The sequence below is a fragment of the Metopolophium dirhodum genome, chromosome 8, assembly GCF_019925205.1.
Source record: "Metopolophium dirhodum isolate CAU chromosome 8, ASM1992520v1, whole genome shotgun sequence".
In the NCBI taxonomy this organism is placed as follows: Eukaryota; Metazoa; Arthropoda; class Insecta; order Hemiptera; family Aphididae; genus Metopolophium; species Metopolophium dirhodum.
In genome coordinates this window covers 30,955,793-30,980,234 of record NC_083567.1, presented here as the reverse complement: position 1 = coordinate 30,980,234, position 24,442 = coordinate 30,955,793, and the positions used below count along the sequence as shown (strand labels likewise).

The 24,442-nt window shown below is 28.8% G+C and overlaps 2 protein-coding genes across 5 annotated transcripts in view; both read right to left on the bottom strand.

Moving 5' to 3' along the window:
* Positions 1 to 24,442, bottom strand: part of LOC132950081 (voltage-dependent T-type calcium channel subunit alpha-1H-like) — a 311,428-nt gene that overhangs the window by 80,515 nt on the left and 206,471 nt on the right. The window lies entirely within an intron of this gene.
* Positions 1,731 to 4,376, bottom strand: LOC132950087 (probable cytochrome P450 6a13). The gene is made up of 4 exons (XM_061021309.1): positions 3,443 to 4,376; positions 3,143 to 3,367; positions 2,475 to 2,726; positions 1,731 to 2,410 (listed from the first exon to the last, which is right to left on the bottom strand). Exons 1-4 carry the CDS (start codon positions 4,323 to 4,325, stop codon positions 2,244 to 2,246), a joined length of 1,527 nt encoding a protein of 508 aa, XP_060877292.1. The 5' UTR covers positions 4,326 to 4,376; the 3' UTR covers positions 1,731 to 2,243.

Here is a 24,442-nt window from a genome sequence, read left to right as displayed (position 1 = left end):
ATATTATATATTTTGTATTATAACATAATTTATGCTCATGCGTGATGTGACATCACAAGTCCGCAATCGGCAAAAAGTCGCATTAAGTTCGCTGTCCAACTTTGGACACCCCGGTTCGTTGTACCTCATGAGTTTTTATCATATATTTTGCCCTCGTATTTTTTTAAAATATTATATCCTCGGAAAGTTATAAGTTATAATTATAATATAATTATTATTATAATTCAAAGTATTTGTTGGTATACCTTAAATTTTGATTTTTTAAGTTTTTTTTATCTGAAAGCCATTTCATAGAAATAATTGATGTGCATTTGTCGAGTTATTGATATCAATTGAGTGGGTACCTGTTCAGAACATAGACATTATGTTAATTGAAACCTGTATGCAGTGCAGTAGTAAGTGTTAGAGTCGTACATAAGTGTATTATAAGTTATATTGGACTAAAAATATTGTTCAAAGTAAATCAGAGATGATGGTGTTAAAAATTGTCTTAGTAATAATTATTTACTGGAAGATCTCATGTGCATGGTATAAATATAAGTAGGTATATGACGAGTTATATTTATATTTATATTATGCATTGTGGTAAAAAAATTATTCGTAAAATATACGTAAATTTACCAACCTCGCTAACTATAACAATATAGTACTCTAGTTGGCGAGTACTAGTAATAATTAGTATATATAAATACGGTGGAGACTAGTGGTAGATGAACTTTATCTGGCCCGCAGACAAGACAACTATTGGCATAATTTGTATTTTAATACTTTAAAATTTGGTGTGTGATGTTCAAATACCTGAATGTTTACACCACCCCCCCCCCCCTCCCCATCCCTTCACCACTATGACACTATGCTATGTGCATCTGCGTGAAAACATTTTGCAGTCGGTAAATCAGTGAGTGGTTGCCGTAGCATAACAAAAACTGAAATTACGCCATTGTATTTCCTTTTGTACACCATACAATAAAATAATAATAATATGTACCTGCTATAAAATATTGAACTTTTGGTCAGGCCGTCAGGGTACATGTTGTGTGCAATGATTTTAGTAAAATAGTGTAAAAAATGTTCAGCCATAACGCTTATGAATATATTATAGCCATACACAGTGAAAATCAATAACATTAATTTAAATGTTTCGGAAACACCATATTGACTATAACATTGTTTTGGATTTCATAAAAAAATAACAAATCACATCGAATTGACTTGAAGAAAATAATAATAAATAAAGTCAATACTCAATACAGTAATAATTTGCAAATGTTTGGCTTAAGACAAAAATGTCGTGTTAAAAATCTGTTTTTTAAATGTAATTTCTTATAAAATGTTATATAAATGATCAAAATGGAAGGTTTTGGATATGTCACCTTTTGGCTTTTGGCGATGAATATTTCGGTATTTATATGAACCAAACACAAATATTATCATTCAAATTGGGATTTCCTTAAATTTATGTTTTCTCGTGGTGTTTTTACTGTTCAAATATCCGCATTAAATGAAATGAAAAAAGGTTAAATATCGTTGTATTATGTTTTATAATTTAACCAAACAAGATTGGATTAAAGCTAAAATACGGTAATTCTATAAATTGGATAAATATGCGTGCTAAAATTAAATTAAGAACGTCGTCAATATACGCTTAAATAAATATGATAGGTACCCAACTATTATTTACTTGTTAATTCGATTTTATTTTTAATTAATATAATATTATATTAATAATAAATAATTTATCATAACACACAATAATATAAATATATTATCTTTTAAGTACTCTTTATATAACATTTTTAATTTCAAATGCAATTATGAACTTAAATACCTGTCACTACAGTTTACAGGTTTGAACTTTATATGTGTACGGCTCAGGATAAGCAGTGATAATAAGTAGATTTTTTCAGAAACCTAAAAATTAAAAAAATATAAATGCATAATTTTTTTCACACACATTTCAAGTTTATATTCGGCGAGATTGGAAATTTAATTATAAAATAGTGATTCTTATTCTGTTGTTTCGTAGGTACAATATTATAAAAAAAATTCATTAGGTATATTATCTTAAATTTAATATTAGGTATGACATATTTTTATTTATAGCACAAATTGATGTTAAAATATCTAAAAAGTAAAAACAAAAAATAAAATAAAAAACCAATCAACTTTCTTCGGTTCACGCTTAAATTAAATACTAAGGGTTTTTTTATTATTCCGTAATATAATATTAATAAAATCTTTAGTCAATTAATTCTTTTAAATGTTAGCCAAATTCCATTTTTTGGTACCAATGTTATAACATTATTAGAATATTTTAGAGGAATTTCTGTTTTGTCACATGGAAATACTTCAAATTTGGTTAACATTTCCACAAATGCCAGTTTCATTTCCATCTCGGCGAAACGTTTTCCTAGAATTTTAAAAATATAAACATTTATTATATATATAATGTTCCATTTAAAAATTATACCTACCTATACAAATTCGAGGTCCATCACCAAACGGAAGATAAATACCATTTGGCCGATTTGCTTTTTCTTCAGCCGAAAATCTTTCAGGATTAAACTTTTCGGGGTCCGTGAAATGCTTACTATCGTAATGTAATGCATAAATTGGAATTATTATTTTTTGGCCCTTTTCAATTATTAACGAATCGTCGGGTACTCGATATGTTTGTGATGCTTTTCTGAACAAAGCAACCAGTGGAGGATACTTACGGAGTGTTTCTGAAATGTAATTGTTATATTGGTATTGTGTAGTGTTATGTAATTATTATTTTAGTTTATTTTAATTAATTTTCAAATCTATACTAAAAAAAAAATAGTTTTGCATTTTTAAAAAATGTTCTTTACATGATTTACACAATTAATTTGATAATTGATCAAAAATATGGCAATTTTCATTTTCATAAATATAATAAAATATATAAAAATAATACCAAGTGTCAATATTAGTTTAAATAAAATAAAAATAATAAGATTAATAAGAATGAGCTGAGGCGGAAAATAGGTAATGGTCCTAAACATTTGACCAAGTCTCAATAAACAGTAAATAATTACAATTAAATTAAAACAAAGTTCTACTCTATTGATGATGATAAAGTCTATTAATACAATGTGTTAGTATTATAATAAGAAATTACCTGCTATAACCATATCCAAATAATTAAGATCCATCAAAAATTCGGGGTTAATTTGTCCATTATTTTTGGACAATTTTAGTTGAATCTCTTTGCGTAGTCTGTCTTGAATAGATTTATTTAACGCTAATTCATATAAACAATAACTTATAGTAGAAGATACAGTTTCAAAACCGGCAGCAAACATTGCAAAAGCATTTGCTACGATTTGTGATTCTGTAAATTTTTCTAAAACAAAATTTTTAAATTCTACACAATCGGTATTTTTAGTTTATAAATGTTTAATTAAAATAAATATTTTACCATGCTTGGGTAAATCTGCATTCAAAACTAAATCATTTCTCGCTTGTATTAAACATTGGACAAAATCGTTTCTGACTATCTTATTTTCTAGTCTATACGTTATCGTTTCTTTAAACACCGCGTGAAAAAAGTCGGTCGCGTCCGTCGGAAAATCCTTTACTCTTACGACTTTCAAAAGTGCAGGGCTGACCAACAAACACAGTTCTCTGAAAAGCGTCCTTAGGGAAGGTGTGAATATGGATTTTCCGTATTTACGAAATGGGGATTCGTCATCGTTTATGGCATTCAACTTGAGCCCAAAAGCGCAAGTGCCGATGACGTCGGTCGAATACTTTCCCATGATGTCCCTTATTTCTATTTCGTTGCCGTTTTTGATCAGATCCATATCGATGGTTTTCATTAACTCATCACCGCACTCTTTGATCTGATCGTACATCGTCTTGAGTTTCCCCGACGTGAAAGCGGGCGTCAATTTGTTTCTTATTGTTTTCCACTGTGGATTTTCCATGAAGAACAAACCGTTGGACAACGGATTCGCCACGAAATCCGAGTAAATACCGCGGTCGGGGAATGAGGAGAAGTCTTTTATCAGCATGTCGTTGATCATTTCAGGATCGCGAACCATTAGATAAGGCGTCCTCATCTGGTACAGCCCTCCATATTTGCGTCCGGAGAACTCGTTATAGATTTTGCCGTAAAATTCCAACGGGTGGGCTTTGCCCAGTGCTATATCCCAAAAGTTTCCGAACAACGGAATCGGTTTAATGCAGGGCACGTTGAGCTTTTCCCATTTCTTAAAGGTCGACACGCAGAAATAATATGTGATTGTAAATATTATCGTACACGGCGTGATGGCATTTATCCACCAATTCGCGGTGAACATGGTTTGAGATGGTTTGCGCGAAGTACAACAAGCACGGTACTGACATACATCAACACTGCTATGTAGGTATATAGATTATAGGCACTTAGGTAGTTCGGTGTAATGTATCAGAGTGTCCGGAGGCCGTCTTCGAGTATATTTTCAATGTATGGCTGAAGTGTTTGGAGGGGGTTACCGGTTTTTCCCGTGATTATAGTATATTGTAATTGTATGTATACGAAATCACCTCCACCGTAGACCACTACTAAAATACGTGTCAAATGACAAATGTAATTTTTAATGTTATTTTACCTAGGTATAGTTGGTAGATACCTATAATATTTATGTATTTATAATTATTTGATTTTCAATAAGTTTTTTACCGGAATCGTTATTCATTTTTTATGAATATAATTGTTTATTTACAAGCTCAACCGATGTGAAGTACTTAATGGATTTTAAATTAATCAATATTAAAAAAAAAAATAAACAAGTGAAAATATCCGATCACAAAAATAAACGTACACGTCGATATACAACTAAATAGTTTTGTAGATTCCGTAGACTCAGGTAGACAAACATCTCGAGTCTTATAAAAAGTATTGGAAGAATCAAAAAAATATTCAAACGAACAATGTTATGCAATTCAACATAATAGGTGTAGTTGAAAACTGCAGGTTAAACGGCTCTAGGCTAGGCGACTAATGACGTATAACTTGAAAGATCTGCAGCGTAATAATATTACGATAAAAATAATCGTTTTATTATTACACCAGACTAATACTGTAATAAGACGGAGCGATAAAATACATCTTAGCTATACATTCTATTATGATACACAACTACGCAAGATAATATATTTTAATGTACTGTTCGATAATGAACTGACTGTCCACAGTAATTACTAGTAATTATAGTACGACGGCTAAAATCTATTTAATAATATATTTATAAAATAGACGAAATCGAAAACCTGTTGAATGATGACGAATTAATGCTACTGAATGAAAAGTTTATCAATTTCATTATTTATAACAGCAAAGATCGGCAATGATTTACCCTTCGCGAGCTCAAGTATACCGATATAATATTTACTTATTAGAATTGTACGTACTCGTTGAAAAACTCTCAAGTCATCCTTTGCCAATATGAATTTAAAAATAAAATTGATAATATTTAATTGAAAAGACAAACAAATGTATTGATAGATATTATTATTTAATTATTTACGTATCACTATATTATGATATACATGCACCTTATTTAAGACCACCGTATACTTATGTCGCGTGTAGAATCGAAAGCTTGAAACCTAAAAAGATATTTAAATAAATATATATTAATCTACTATGTCGGATCCATTCGCGTTCTGACCAGTTTCGTGAAATGGATAGCAATTTCATTTCGTAATTTTTCCGAAGTTTGTAAATTTTTTTGAAATTACTGTCGATAAAATCTTTTTCACTTAGTAAAAGAACTTGAAAATGTAATGCAATGTTCTCCATGAATTGCTTTAATAGCAGCTTAAAAATATTAAAGATACATAGGCACGATTATTTTTATATGCATTTAAAGTTAAAATGTTGACAAAATTGATCATAACCCCTAACATTTTTAAATTATTTTTGCGGTAACATCTTAGCTATAATACACACAACTACACAAGATAATTTTTAATGTACTGTTCGATAGTGAACTGACTATCTACAGTAATATTATATTACGACGGCTAAAATCTATTTAATAATATATTGGTAAATAGATGTAATCGAAAACCTGTTGAATGATGACAAATTAATGCTATTGAAAGACAAGACGTGTATTAGTTACATTATTTATAACGGAAAAACATCGGCAATTGATTTACCTCTCACGAGCTCAAGTATAACAATATCTCTACTTATTAGAATGGGACGTACTCGTTCAAAAACTCTCAAGTGATCCTTTGCCAATATAAATAAAATTTGAAAATTGCCAAAATGTAATTAATGTATCGATAGATATCATTGGTTAATTATTTACGTATCACATCCATGCACCTTATTTAAGATCACCGTAGACTAATGTCCTATACGTAGAATTGAAGGTTTGAAGCCTAAAAACGTATTCAAATAAAAATATATAATATATAATATAGGTATAGCCGTGTTATAGGTGTGTATACATAACAATTTAAACCTTTTCAAGTTATTGCGCACAACTTTTTACTGCACCCGTTTTTTAATAAAATGTCTAATATATATGTTTTTTTTAAAGCCCACATAAAATTACAATCGCCGTTTAATGTATACACGTCAGTTTATATTTCTTTCCAAATTTTACGGTAAACTAAAATCCAGATAATAACATAAGCTTTTTACTATCATATCTTCAGTGTTGCGTGAAAGGAACCAAATTGAAATGGTCACCACTATAATAGTATTCTCGTCGAGGATAAAGCCGACTTCCTATTGTTCAGATTCTTTGGACCGTTATATTATCGATTTCATCCCAAGCAATCTTGTTTAAATATTATACTGTACACCTATACTATAACTGACTAAACAATCAAAACCGACTGTTCACTTTACACCAGGTTTTCAGGTACAAAGTTGTTCGCAATTATTTTCAATGACTGTTTATTAGGGGAAAAGTAGGTACACTACGAGAAGTTGGGAACAACAAATCGAAACTGGCTTTTTTGATAACAGTTTGTGATGAAATAGTACGATATTTCATTGAAATGAAAAGTTTACGATATAACTAAATAATGTTTTTTGGAAGCAACATTTTATGCAGAAATCGAATCGTTGATGAACATATTATTATTGTATTAAACAAGTATCTCGAAACATTCAATGATCAATTACCATTTCTATTGGAAAGTTAGAACGGGGAATCTTATACGCGTTAAAACAAAACTATATTAAACTATCAAAGTTTCTACAGTCGTGTACTCGTGTACAATATAGTTTCTACTTACACTAACAGTTTATAATTATAATGCTATAGAATTATGAATTTCCAATAATTTCTATTAATGTAGGTACCCATCTTATGGAAATTATCCTCTACTGCTGGCTCTGACCACATATTTATGATATTTAATATGATATGTAGTGTTTGAAGTATGAAATATTTCACAAAAACGTGAAACATTGAAATTTTTTTGGACACAAATAAAACACAATTTATTTGTTTTTTAACACAATGTTCAGTGTTCTAAATTCTAATGTAAGAATTCAGTAGGTATACAATATACATGTATACTATTGTATACCTACTTGTATCATTTAAACATTTTGAATACCATTTTAAATGTTTAATACTAAAGGTTAGGTATACATTTAGTTACCATACAATTATGAAGGTGATTTATGACAATTATATGTAAATATAAAACTTATTTAAAAATAAAACAAAAATTATTAGAACACTAAAATGTTTCACACATTTGAAATACTTCATTTTTTTAAATTTCATGAAATTTTCAAACACTAATGTTATGTTGGTTTTCTATACCGACTTTTCACAATTCTTGTCGACGATTGTCGTACGTCACGCACGCAGTAGGTACCTCAATACTATTTTAAGCGTGTATCAAAAAAAAAGGGTGTCAACAAAATAATGAGGTTTGCATGATGACTGGATTTCAAAATTTATTTCAAAATGTAAAATCATTGGAAAACGAGTTTGCATACACGTATGCAATGAATCCGATTTTTTGATAATATTCAAATAATTGTATTATTAGATTCTGAGCAGAGCTAGGTGTTTATTTATTATTTTTTTTTATATCCTGTATACAAAATATCTACCAGAAGGAGTGCTTCGATTTAAACATATAGTACCTTATCTTTTAGCAAATTTAATCAAGATGGTACTTCAAAAGGTCATTTTTCGATTTTCTCGATACCTATTTAATGCCATGGGAAAAATCGGCGACAAATTACGAAAAACCGCTAAAAATTGGATTTTAATTTCAAACGCTTTGTTCATCACCATAGAAATGAATAAAAAATAATAATACCTATTATAATATAAATTCAACTTACAGGATATAATAAATAATAACAATATCTAGACCGGCAAACCGTCTCCGCTCAGAATCGTTTTTCTTATACAATGATATCATATCATTGAATTCAAGTTTAATACAATCCTTTATACATTGACCCACTTGTAACCTACTGTACAGCAGAGCGACATCCACTTACCCACTTTTAATAATTAAGTTATAAACTAAAATATGTAATAATTGTGTTACTAGAGATAATTTTACGTTGAAAACCTAAAAAAATAACAATATAAGATGAGTTCTTTTTCTTCGACTTCGCCCCTTCCCGACAATAAGGGGTCCGGCCACCGATGTCCTACTCCTTAACGGGACTCTTCTACTATATTTATTTCAATAAAAAGCTATAAACTATATGACTGTTCTTTACATAGAAGTTGTTTACTAAAATTATAACAAAAATTTGGACGACCTACAGCTAGGGTGTTGTTTTAATGTAACTAAAAAAAACTTCGAAAAACAAACAAATTATTGAACTTTTAGGATAATTATTGTCCAATACTGTCCTTTACAACGGTCTATAATCTATAACTTAAACTTGACATATCGTTAAACATCCAACTAATGGAAACTAATGAGAAAAACTAAGTAACAGGAGTTATCTAGGTCATTGGGCCGTGTGCCTTAATCACTGCTTTCAAAAAACGAGTCCCTGCAGTGAAGCTCAGTTCAGTCCTCAAAACGTTACTGCACGTATTATTAAAAACAAGAGAGCGAAAAAATATTTTTAAAAACACAAATTATCGTGAAATTAATATAGTTACTTATATCTACCAACATTTAAAATATTAAATTAAATAAGAAGTTTGTGATCATTTAATAAATGGGTCAAATTTCTGAATATTATATTAAAAATATATTTTGTTTTATAAAACAAATCATAATAACAAATAAATCGAGATAAAATACTACGCAATTTGAAAAAATTTGATTTTTAGACGTATAGCATTTTAGTATTTTTTATTGAACCATCGACCTATAAACTAATGGATAGCGATTTCCATTCCACTCTCCCATCAAGGCGTGTTGACCGAGTAAATGAGGAAAAACACAAAGTAGTAAATCATCATCATGGATGAATTAATACATTTTTTTCTTTCCATTTCCGTTATAAATTATAAATATATTTCTATAGGTTTATGTTATTCACATTTCATTAATCAATAATCAATTTTAATCAGGGAACCTCGTACAATAATAACATTAATAATAACAACAAGTGTACTAAAAATATTAATTTTAATTGGCCAACATACACACTGTATAGTACTACTTTGTCTTTTTTTATTTCACTCCATTTCGTCTTCCATGACTATAATAAAAACCCAATTGATTGTAAATTGTATTATAAAGATGGGGACAAATTGGTAAAACAAACGAGTGAATCGTTGTCAATACTGCAGTATAATACTGAATTTATATAATATATTTTGGAATTATTTTATTTTTAATATTTATTCTTTTTCGTTTAAGAACTGCACTACACGCATTTCCACTTAAATAATACTTCAATCCCTTTTACAACTTTATACTTTTTTATATACTTTTTATGCCAAATCGTTTTTTTCTAATATTTTTCAGCATGTGTTCTAGAGCGTACCAGTTCTTCCGGTTGATGTGTCTATACTTCACAAGAGGCTAGAATACCGAAACAACAATAGTTTAGACTCGCATGAATATTATGTCTACCTATATTATAAGCATATATTTTTCTGGAGCTTTAGATCTATTTTTTACCTACATTTTTTGAGTGACTTTTGCATCGAAAGGGGCAATAACCATGCATTTTACATAGGTACGTATATTGTAATATTTATAATATTTTTACGTAACCACAGCTCAGTGTAAGGTCACTGGTCAGTGCCTTTACAAATTGTAATTTATTAGATATATGTATCTAAGTCATTTGATGATGAAAATATCACATGGTTGTTTTTCATATCTACGAAGTTTCTATATGATTAAAATATGCGCTCACTTTAAATTGATAACGGCTTAGTAAATTCCATGGTAATACCTGTGAACATTAAGGCAACTATTGTTCGTGTATCGGTAATGATGTCTTCTCATAAGTCACAAGACTTCCAAATTATAATGAAGGCAACTTTAAAATACCATTGAAAATACTAACGCGAATAATTGAAAAACAAAAGTACCAAGTACTATGGATCAACTCATACTAACAGTCTCGCAGATATTATAGTAGGAGGTATGGCTAATATTAATTTATCGATATTACTAAGTAGATTACGGTGGTCGTCAAACCAGCTCACTTTCAAAAAAGGTCATTGTTCAAATCCGCACATTTTTAAACATAAATTCCCCACATTTATCACAAATCCAAACCGTTCAATACCGCACACACAGTGTGACACGCTGATACGTATTAATAAAACACACACATTTACCTACCTTAAATCGCATTATCGTTTAGAACCATTACAGGCGTCGAAACATTAAATTATGTAGTGTTATGGTGACGAAAATTAATGCAGATGGAAATCTATTCATTAGAGTATTAATCACAACGAAAGTGAACATAACCACGAAGTAATATTTTAGTTTTTTTTTTTTTATATATGACTTCGACAACTGAGGTCAATAGTTTGTTACTATTAGGGAGGGTGAAGTTGGTTTGGACACGCGTATGTGTGGCAAGATTTTGTCGCTAAAAACCCGGGTGGTCACCCATCTGGGAACTAGTGACATCGGCCGGTGCGTACATTCAGAACCCGTTTAGAACCCATCATCGCGCCACACCAAGACACATTTTATAAAATATCTTGTAACGATTTGTTTTATAACAATAATGAATAAAATATGTTTGATTTTTAACTGTAAATCAAACGTGTGTGATTTTGAATTGTTATTGACCTTCTAATTTTCATTTTTCAGCAATAGAAAAAATGTGTGCAGTGTAAAATGTGCGGTTAGGATGATAAGTGTGAGGTTTTGAACGAGGCCCGTAGAATCGTATACAATTAGTAAGTAATTAATGTACCTCTGTATTCTTTGTATTCGTGATTTTTTTATTTTGAGTTAAAAATATCCACCGAGGGACTTTAATTGTAAGTAAAAAAAAATACAAAATCAAATTATAATAATTGTTCATCCCATCGGTTTCATTTTAAATTATTTAGAACAGCATGATAATGGTTAAGATTAAATTGATGAATCTAATGGGGGTTTAAAACATTGATTGTTTTTACAAAATATTATAATCAATTTACATTTATTTGTGGAATTATTGCTGAAATCGAATTGATTGGTGTTAAATAATTATGAACAGATTATAAAATTTAAACATTTCGTTTTTATCTTGATATTTCGGTACCTAAATAAAAATCCATTTTTCACCATTGTGTGTAGCTGATGCATTAATGGTTAAGACAAAATGCTATTATTTGTTTTACCGATCAATAGTCAATTAGAAATAATTTTCCGGAATTTCAAGTATCTCTCTTGATTTTGGCAAGAGAAACCACAATGACGACCGTGAACCAGTGATGTCCAACATCAAGAGTTTGGCGAGCGGTGCGTGAATATAGTAAGTGACGCATAATTTCCGAAAAAAAGGTAGTTTATCCGACATCATTATTATAATAAAAAAGATTCCCGAGCCCTTGAATTTTTCGAGGCAAACTACTCACTCCACTAGTACATTAACTTTTTCGCTTCGAATAATTGGATTGTACTGATTGTAGGTAGGTTAATTACAGTTTATCTTTGAAATATATAATTATGTGGAGAAAAATTCATATTTTTACAATTATTCGTATATAACAGTTGTATCACACGGCCTAGTCGTACTATAACATGTCCAGGTGCGATATGACATTTAAAATGTGCAGCCGGCGTTGGGTTGTGCATAAGAAAGTCACATATTATGAAGTTCGTTGTCCAACTTTGGCCGGGGTGGTTTGTTATGAGTATTTTTCACCATATCTTTCCTCGCCGGTAACTTATCCCCCGTTTTTAATATATTCTCGAAAAGTTATTAGTTATCACTATAGTATAATTGTTACAATCCAAAGTATTTTTTGGTTTAGTTTAATGTTTTATATTTTTGTCATCCATAAGCCTGCAGTTCTTAGCACTAATTTATGTACATTTGTTTTAAAATCGAGTTATTGATTTAAATTAAGTACCTATTCAAAATATAGATAATTTTGCTAGTTGTAAACTGTAAGCTGTGTAGTAGTTGTTAGAGTCATATATATATAACATGTCATAAATGTGTATTATAACAATAATATAGTACTCAAGTGGGTGTGTCGAGTAAACACGGCGCTGAGACTACGTACTATAGTGGTCAAATAGTGTTAGATGAACTTTGTCTGCCACAACGGAATTATTCATTTTTAATGTTAAATTGAGTTGAATTTAAATGAAGTGTTCACTAGTTTTAATTTAATTTTTTGATTTTTACATTCAAAACTTCCCAAATTTCTAAAGCGGTCCTCCAAAAAAATTCACTGGCAATTCCTGTTGTATACTATACAATATAAATATATATATACTGTATATTAAACATTGAGTTGGGCTAATAAAAAATATTGGTCAGAGAATTTCGGTAAAATAGAGTTTAATATTATGTTTAATCATAACGCTTATGAATATTATATGAGGATACTTAATGAAAATCAATAATATTAATTTTATAGTTTTGGAAGCATCATAATATTGGCTTTGGAATTTTTTTAATTGCAAAAAACAACATATTTAATCAAATCGATCTGAAAATCGTTTGTGTCATTACAGTAGTACATATTTTGACGTAAAAAGAAAAAGTGCCGTGCTAAAAACTAAATTTTTACATGTAATTTCTTCTAAAATCCTATATAAAAATGGAAGGTACGTCAGCTTTTGGCAATGTATCGGCATTTATATAAACCATACAGAAATATTATTATTCAATTATCGTTGGGTTTTCTATACATTTATGTTTTATCGTGGTGTTCTTACAGTTTAGATATCCGCTTTAAATGAAATGTAAAAGGTTAAATATTGTATCATGTTTTACAATTTAACTAAACAAGATTGAATTCAAGTTAAAATACGATAATATTATTAATTGAATAAATATTCGCAGTAAAAATAAAATTGAAAACGTCATCAATACACGTTTAAATAAATATATGATACCTTACTGTTAGGTGTATACTTTTAAATTAAATTTTTGTTTTTAATATATTGTAGTGATAACTAATTATTATTATAACATACAATAATATAAATATATTTACTTTTAAGTGCCGTTTAAATAACATTTTTGATCTCGAATTAAATTATGTTTTTAAGTATGAACTCTCTTCGTCATTACGGGTTTGAATTAAATATTCGGTTACTAAATTATGTTTACAGCTCCGGATAATTAGTTAGCGAGATTAGGTAGGAAATCAATGCGCGTCAATGTCAGTCGATAAACAATTTGTTCTAAAATTAGAATCGAAAGTCGGATTCGTAATAATATTATGATTTATGGACGATTATCTACGAGTTACGACCTCGTTCTGTACCGGTTTCTTCAAAACGTAATATTATTATGACGTATATTATGTTGTTCGGTCATTAAACTAATAATATATATTATATATTATATAATATTATAACGACGTAGCTACCTACTGCGGTACTACAGAACAGTTATAAACACCAGTATGGCAGTATGGTAATATAATTATCTTATGAGGTGTATTCGGTGTACGGATAGTTCGACGGTTTTATACACTACACAATATTTATTAATCATCGTTAGAGAAAGCATAATATAATATAGTTCAGTGTAGGTAATTTCTATTATAATTTACGGATAATCGCGTAAAAACTGATACTCGCGTCACCCACTCAAAATAATACAACCGAAAAAATGTTCACCGACAAAATGATCATGACGTCACGAATGTGTGCAATAATATTATATAGTTTATATGTTATTTCGACCAATAATTCGTATTATAATCACATGCTGCGTTTGTCGTGTGTTTTACTTTTACCATGCACACTATAATATTATAATCAATTAAAGTTTTCGTTTGGTGTACTTCACAAAAACACTGTCGTCGTCCAGATGACGGTGATATATTAAATTTACATATTTTATGTTTATCAGTACATTAGAGTTTTGTAGTTAAGTCGGCGTTTAGTTTGTATTATGGGTTTGGGATGCGGGTCATAGGTTCTTAGGACTTGTAGAATAATAACAATGCACGGACCTTTACTTTATGTTCGTCCCTCGGGCCAGTTGACGGTTTGTCCAAAAGGAATTACCCTCAATTACCCCCCCCCCTCCCCCCCATCAGTGAATAAAACTAAAATAAAGGCAATGTCCGTTAGTAGTTTAATATCATATGGATATTTTTAAACGAAGTGTGTATTTTACATGTAGAACAAAATAATCATCGTGCAGTGGCGTACACAGCCTTTTTAAATGGGGGGTTCATTTTAAACCATTTTAAACCATGTTTAACCACAGACCACTTCGTAAGAAGTAAATTAAACCTCAAGAATTTGAAAATATGGTCTTAGTATACTTACAAATTCCAAAAATGAAAATGTGAATAAATTCATTATTACTAAAGGAAAAATGGAGGTTAACAATAATCATTAATCAGCATACTTGGTGAATTATCCTGTATTGTGTTGTATAAATAGTATAATTATTTATTTATTTATTTTTATTCTTTAAGAAGATAATGGGCCCCACTGTACATGTTCGTTTTTAATTATAATACATTAATTTATTTGTATGCATTTTGTGCCTATCACATTATATTATAAGATGAACTATTTAATTTGCGTTTATTATGAAATGTATTTAAGCAGATAGACATAATATAAACTATGGGAAAGAAACATGATTCACTATTTAATTATTTTTTAATGTTTTAATACCAAAATTAAAACCATTGTATATAGTGTTATTAATTTTTTTTTCGTTAGTATGTTATAAATGTATAAGTATATTCCTGTGTCTTTATTTATATTTTTCGTTCGTTAGCAATGTGTTATTATAGCTCAATAATGACAATTAAATAATTTATTATTATAATGGAATAGTATGAACGATATTGACTTTATGTAGGATGGTTAATCATAGGTAGTATTTTAATTTTGACTAAAATTAGCTATAATATCCAACTATGTAAAACGCTAATATACTTTTCGAGGTTATGTGTTAAATATCAAGTTCATATATTTTTTTTTTTTTAGGAAGATCGAGTTTTATATTATTATTAGAGGAAATTATAGTTTATTGAATATACAATTATAATAAATGTTATTTATTTAAAAATTATTTAAAACAAAAATGCCATAGCCCATAGGTAATGTAAAATGTTCTTGAAATGTAGAACCTTATATTGAATATATCAATTGGTACCTATTCATGAGCAGACATTTCCAAAAGGGAACTTTAAATAAATTAAAATGTTTTCTTTTAAAGAGCCATATTATTATTGTTCCGAACAGTTTATTGTATATATTTCTAAAAAGGCAAATGCGATTTACACAACTGCTGTTTACGTGTCTCAAGCGGGTTTTATTCTGGAGGAAATTGTTCTCTGGTTTTAATCCGAAAGGTATTATTGCATACAAAAACCAATTCTGAATCAAATGTTTTTCGTTAAGAACTTCGACCATAATATATATTTACCCTGAAAAAGGTATTTTTTTCATAATAAATAAAAATAACTTTTTGACTCGTTAAGCAATTTAATTATTATCTGACTCTTATGTATATTATCAGTTGTTTTATTTGATATTTTATGCACGTTTTCGATTTGGAAAATTAGGGTACAAATATAAATAATTAATGGAAAATATAATTGTTAATTTAGGATTTAATCTGTTTTTTAAGTTTTTAAATTTTTAATAAACACATTAATTATGTATCTATCAAAAAAAGAATTGTTGATCCATTTTTATTTTATTTATAAAATATTATAACTTACTATTTTTACTCAAAATTACGTATGAATCTAGCAAGTTATAGTGTTGTTACGTCAATAATATTTATTTGACACTTCAAAACAGTGAAGTATTATATTTTTTTCTAAATTTCGATTTTTACATAATTGGAAATCAATTAAAAATTTTAATAAATAAATTAATTGATAAACCTAAATATGTTTTCTTTATGTTATGTTCTACTCTAGAACTTAGGGGTTAAGAACACGCCCAATTTTTAACTGTAATAATTTGGTTTAATTTTGGCACATGGTATGTATTTTCAAAAATAAATAAAAGAAAACATACTCTCGTAGAAAACATTAAACATTTGTAATTTTCAGAAGATGAAAATACTGTAAAAATATTGGTTTTGGCTGTTTCATAGTAAATTATACAGCTGCAGTGTTGTCATTTCATTGTGTCTGGTGTTGTTATTTTATGATTGTCAAGTTTCAGTTATTTACTTGACGGTAAAATAAACTCGGGGACAACTTTGACATTAAACTATATTTAATTTAAACAAACCGTATAAAGATTTAGAATTTTTTGTCGAAAATTGATGAGCGATGAAATTTATCAATACATTAAAATGTATTAAAAATTGAAATATTATTCTTTTTAAAACAATATGAGAATTCATTTTGCAAACCACATTAATTATTATTTCAATAACGTGAAATTAATAACTCATAACTCGCATATAATAAATAATTAAATAACTACCAAAACACATATTATTTATGGCTGAATATTATTTGATCATCACACTAGATTAAAATACTGTAAGCACCTTTTATATATATATATATAATATATTTATAATATTAATTCAATAGAATTGAAAGTACAAAACTACTTTTATTAATCATCATTGTGTTTTATTAAATTTGTTCAAAATAAATATTTGAAAATTATAACACTAAAATTGTATAATGGGAATCCTATAGTAATATCAGATACAGATCAATACGTACAATTTAGTTTGTTTATACAATTCAATAATTAATACACGTTCAATTAAAATCGAACATTCCAGAGGCCAGAATATTTCGTTTTATTTTTATTTTCTGCATCATAAATAATTATTTATACTGGTAATTAAATGTTCATAAATGGTTTAAAACATTTTTGTTTTTTGCAAATATTTAAACTGAATAAATTATTACTTTACTATTTTTACTACGAAAAAACACGTGTATTATACAATGCGATCATGAATTATTGTAGTCTATAGCTACTGTTTCGTTTTCTCATATTTAATAAACAAATCTGAGACAGTCGGTATAAATTGTTCCTAAGGATTGTTCCACGGTTTAAGAATCTTTTAAACTCGTCAACAGTTTTGTTTTGATTTCAGTTTTCTGTAAAACGTTCAACAGCTGACAAAATAATGTCGTATAGTTATTATAATACAAGTCACGCATTAGCCAGTAATAACAATATTAATGTTTTTTTGTCAATAAACAGCTTGAAATATATTTCCAATCACACGTTGAAGTATCACTTCAAATAAATAAATTATCTCAATTCATCCAGAAATACAATAAAATTCAATTTAAAAGAAAACGTTTCACAGTTTTGATTTGATTATTTTTGATTGTGTTTAGGTAAATATATGATTGAATTATTGAACAGTTATTTTATTTATTTTAATAAATTATTAACGAATACGCCGATTGTAATGTCTAAATTAAGTATCGTTAAAAATGCTTAAATATAATTCAAATTTATTAATTTCGGTTTTACTAACAACATAATAATAATATGTTATTTTTGAATTTCAGTATAATGAACCGAACAATAATAAAAACAAAGCAACGTAATATGTATTTCAAATATTATGTTTATGATTAAAAAAATATAACTAATTAGATTATTTACAGCTTTTACAAAATCTCTAGTAAGGTTACTAAAAAGTTTTTTAATTAAGAAAGTACTAGGTAGGTTATACTCAAAACGAAAAAAATTTTAAAGTATTTTAATATCATGCTATTTTTAATAATAACTATATAATTTTCTTATTTCTATTGTCGTAACAATGAACTTTTTGACAAAAAAGGTTAATTGTTTTTAAATTTTAACTCAAACACGTCTTAATTAATTACTAGTTTCCGAGTTTTTTTTGATTCCATTTCCTACCCATTGCATTTTTAATACATCATTAAAAGCTATGATCAAATTTTGATTAATTAATGTTGTAGTTGTAGTATACATATTTAATTTTTGATGCAATGAACAAGTTTGATTAATTTACTTGTACTTGACAATGAATATATCAACAGTGCATTGGTCTATAAATAATTATTTTTTGGTAATGTTTTGATGTCCAGACCCACTTCGCGTTTTTAAATAAATTGGAGTTTTTGGATTTGTATTAAGGCGCTCGGTGCCGATGCCATTTTGTCCTCAAAAATACACACTGCGGGAATAACGATAACGCCTTGTAGAATCAACCAAATTTCATAATTTTTTTTTTATTTGCTTAGGGGAAATATTCTACAGCCCACATCGATCTCTGTTTTTCAATATTTTATTCTCAAATTTCATAATATGTCTAAAAAAATACAAGATAAAAAGCATTTTTTTTTACAAAGTTCTTAATAAAATTATTTTAAATAAAATACAAAATCAGAGATCGATGCGGGCTGTAGGATGTCTTCTTCTTTCAGATAAAAAAACAGTCATATTAAACCGACAATTCTACAAAGCTTGATAGTTATTCCCGTAAAGAAATTTTTTTCGATAAATTACACTCTATCAACCCCCCTCCCCCCCCTTAAATAGGTATCGGGTAGTAGATTAGTGGAAAAGTCTTATAAATGAGGTGGCAACTAAAATATAAAATTTAATTTTCAAATTTTACAGAATTGTGGAAAATTTGAAAAACCCGGACCCTTAAGATAATAAATTTGTAAAGTATTAGAATACAATATCATGTAATATAGGTGCGACGTAAATTAACAAAATAATATAAAGCATAATGCGTAAAACTATAATAATATCGTAGGTGGCTTGGTGCGGCGCGGTGGTTGAATTCAGTCACGAGACGTGTTTTGAGTGCAAGCACCGCCCGGTGGCACCAGTTTCCGGATGGGTGACCGCCCGGGTTTTTAACGACAAATCCTTGCCACACATTCACACACGTGTTCCAATCCTACTGTACCCGGCCCTCACTAACGGCTATAATGGATATAGTTGCCTGCAGGCTTGCGATGATCAATAAAAAAATAATAATAATAATATCGTAGGTATAGGACACTATCGGACAGTAATATTTGTTGTGATTAACTAAAACGATACACGTTTTTAAGAATATAAAGAGTAATTAAAAAATAACTTGGCAATGTGTTAGCGAGAATAATAGTTTGAACAAAAAGTCGTACTTACACAAGCTATGTGCTATATATAACTATGTATAATAAGCGAAACGCATCGTTTTGTTTTTTCGTGCTCTCGCGTTAACTACGTTAACAATGATAACATTGACTCGGAGGGATGGCACGAAAACATAATAATATACATCAGAAAGGGTGGCGTCGTCGCGAATAAGGGATAATCGCCAGTGTTGGTATAGGACGAGAGGGCTCGGCAGAAAACGTATTGCCGACATCAAGTCGTGTTCCAATTGTTTTTTATCGAATCATTAGCCCCTGCAGGGTGTTATAATCGTCGGGATCGGCAACGGGGAAATGTCGGGGTAGTTAATAACTGACGGCCGGGTGTAATGTATTCAGACCTTTATCATTCCTCATTCCCAGGCCATAATGATAGTTATAACCGCTAATGAGACACAACTCGACGTGTCAACCCGAATTATTATTATTCGGGTGTTTGCTCTTGTTTTAACAGCGTTTCGAGTAATACTCGTACGTATATGCATATAACGTGTTTTTTATTATTATTATTTTCATCCCTAACGACCCATGAAGTACACTATATTATTGGTTATGATTAAACGTTGTTTTCATATTCTGTCTCTGCGGACAGCGCGCATTGTAACATGCAAAAATGCATCTATATAATATGCGCTTTTATTATTTCTTTTTAGTGGCCAACTCTTCGGGGGGGAAAAAAATGATCATAAATTATGCACTACAACTATGTGCATGGTTACACATGGTGTGTACTATTTTTAGAAATTATTATTACTGCTATTACGATAATAATATGACTAATGAACTAATAACAATGATAATGAATCGCAAAATTAAAACGAATGTGCCTATACTATCGTTTTAAATATATTATTTTTGCAAATAATACAATTTGTGCATAGTATAATAATTGGACACGACCTTTGGTATAAAAGAGATTTTAAATCATGATGCTTTATCGATAAAATTATATCAATCTTATAAATTCGTCGGTACGATATTATTTTGTAGGTAAGTGTAATGAATATTTTCAAATAAAATTATAAATATATTATTTTAACTAATAATTGAATTATGTTTTTACATACAAATAATTCAAACAATATATTTTTCTTCGAGATTTAAGTTTATATAGTTGTATTTTAATAATCGTCCTAATCATTTTTAAAATAATATCACATAGATGAGTCGACAAATTAGATCAAAGTTTTTTTTGACCTTCATTCTCCTCACCAATTTGACCGTGTGTGAACATTAAGTATTATAATATAAAAAGTTGAATATGTTTCAAACTTTTTAAAATGTACAGAATAAAAAATTATTTATCGTCGTGGTATATTTTTCTAAAATAAATTGAATTGGTTTTGAATACAGAATAACGTTGGTGTGTTAATATAGTAGGTATACCAAAGAATATTATACAAACGTTTTATGCATAAAATGCTTCAATAACACAACAAGTAGGTACACCTATAATATCAAGATACAAATAGCTAGTAACGATTGATATTCAATTAATATTAATTGGTTATTTTTAACAAAACCGTTTTTATTGCGTTAACAACTACTACCCACCAGCGGTGAAACAAACGTATCGAAAATTATAATATTATTGCGAGTACCTAACCTATACAGTTAACTTGCTGAACTAATAATTATATTATTCTACGAACGGTAATAATTAATTTCCGAATTTCCGTATTCACCATGAAGCACTATTATACCGTAGCTGGTACATACCTACGCATGTATAGAGTTGTATACACAGCATTACGCACACAATGGTATTTTAAACGACCAAGTTGTTAATCTAAACATTCTAAGCGAAATAAACAATAATAATAGTAACAATAATTGCCGCGATGACAATGACAGTTTAATCGGAGCGTTTCATTTGTCAGAAATCAGTAGTTGTGCCCTCTATCCTATTCGGCGCAGGAAATGTGTAATGATTTATTATAATATATTGGCAATATCAAACGGTATAATACACATTAGCTGCACCGTGCGAGCCATAGGTTACCCAGGTAATAATACATATATATATGTATAATATGTATAATATAATATACCTATCATCGATGATGATGATGATGATGACAATAATACGGCTGAAGGTCGTGTGAGAATACGCGTAACAAAACCTACACGTGTATTACTGAAAAATTATTTTCAAAATAGAGGTTTAGAGAGTATAGTTGGACGTGTCGGTGATATCGTGAAACGGTACGATGAAGATGATAATAATAATATGCCAAAAGGTGATGTGGGTTCGATAATACCTAGGTACGTCATTACTCGTTTGTAAACGATTGGAAACCAGTTGGACCGAACCAAGGTTAATACAGTAAAACGTCCTTCGTGTTATATGAAATCTGGTTGCCTGTATAACGTGCAAGAAAACTGAATTTTCCTAAAAAAAATTTATAATTGTATTATTTTTCCACTTGCATTAAACCTGTCTAAAATGGAAAAAATATTCGGTCCCAATCGTTTCCACATCACACAGGTTTGTCTGTTTGTAGGAAGGTTCGATCGTGTTGGAATAAAATAAAAATAACAGGTGCGAGGTAGATAATAAAATGACGTCATGATAGTACGAAATTTGGAATAGGTATTATATAATATAATATGCTGCCGTTCTGAAATTTATTATTTTTTTTCGTCCATATCAATTACAGAAGAATTGGATTTATAAATTTTAAATATATAATAAACAGTAAATACGCGATACTGTACATATTATTTTAACCTTTAACATACATTTTGGAATATATTACAAGGAATGTGATTTTGGTATTGTTATAATACTGAAATGAAATACAACACCAGATAGTTTAAACCAATACCCAATTACCACTTGAAAAGTACCTAAGTAACCTAACCTATGCATGGTAGTGAAATAAAGAATAAACAATTAAAAAACAATAGTTTTGCATATCGAAATTGAAAAATTACAAAATATATATAACAAACGAAAATATGTTTTATAAATTAAAATACCCAATTAATTTTGCAATTATTTACAAAATAAATTATCTTAATTGTTTGGATTTTTTCAAGTGTTGTTTTTATATTACAATATTATTGTCTTCTCTAATAACAGATTGATATTGACAAAATTAACTAACCAAGACTATAAATAGAAAACCTTTAAACTTTTTTAGCCATGGGGGTTATTATACTGTTTTATTTTGCTGTTTAATAAAGGTAATTAAAAAAAAAAACTTTCAAAAGACTTTTCAGGTCTTAAGTAGGTATGAGTACCCATAAATATATATATATATGTTTGCAGCCGTGTTAGTGAATTATAAATATAATTATAAGTTATATGTTATTTTATTATTTGTGTATAAAAAAAATTGATATTTTTTTACGTTTAATCATATTATGTTTGCTAAAATAATTATTAAATAAATATTCAAGTTCTACAACATTAATAAATTTAATTTAAATGCTTAAATAATAGTTTAAAAAAATAGGTAGGTACTGCAGTTGGCTAATATTTTAAGCAATTGGTTAATTTGTATGATAAAATCAGTCATTTTTACTAGGCAATACGCACAAATTCACAATTTCACATCAGCTGTATTAGTATTATATGCATACTTATTTATGTATTAATATCAAAAGTAAAATATAAAAAAATAAAATAAAATAGAAATTTAATGAAAAAGTTATAGAAATAATCTAATAGTTTAATGAGTTAATAACTTAATGCGAATCTAATGCAAATGTATGTTATTTCTTTGTACTACTGTGGTTTTGTATACTTTTGTGTAATTGTGGATATAAAATAAAAAATTTGTACTATTTTAACATCACACGCAATTCAACCAATCACAACGTACCAGCACGGTAAGCGAACATTCTACTTATGTTAACCTCGGAAGTTTAGGACCGACCGACGACTAAGAAGACTATATATAGTGTTCTCGGTGGTGCCGAATGCTGATATAGTGCAAGTAGAGATGGGAGTTTGTTTTATACGGTGGTCTTGTCTAAAATTGTAATTTGAGAAGTATACACACTTGGTATATAACTTACTGTATTATACTAGCGGAGGCGGTCATAATATACTTTTGTCATGGAGGTGGGGCTGATTTTTTAACACGCACTATTTAATTGTTAAAAATATAATTTATGATGGTTATCAGATCTTATAAGCGTTTAAAAAAAGGTCATGCGGGGATCATCACTCCCCCGCCCTCTCCCCGTTTGACTGCCACTGTATACGAGGTATACCTCAAATGGTATAAAATAATTTTATATAATGTATAAAAAAAAATTAGTTTATATTATTGAAGAATTAATTTGATATCTATATTAAGAATATGCGTTTCTATGAGTTGTAACTACATTGTTTTAAATCAAAATAATTTCTAGTCACTAGGTATATCAGGATTGGGAGCACGACTTAAATAATAATTTACTCTAAAATAATTTCTGTATTGTAATTGTGGTTTTTAAATGTTTTCTGAAATTATTAAGCCATTTTAAAATTGGTCATGATTTACAATGGTTGTATGACCTGTGTTCAACTTCGGATAATACGGAATCTACACGGTATAATACTGGTATAATACGGTTAAGTATAAAAACATTTTTTTTTTTTTTAAATACCGTTTAATCTTCACCGTATCATATTATCTAATTATAATTGTATAATGTTATTATATCAGTGGTTAATGACTCCGTCGCGAATAATAGATAACGTTATAATATTAATGTCTCAAGTGATATCAAAGCGGTTGATAACA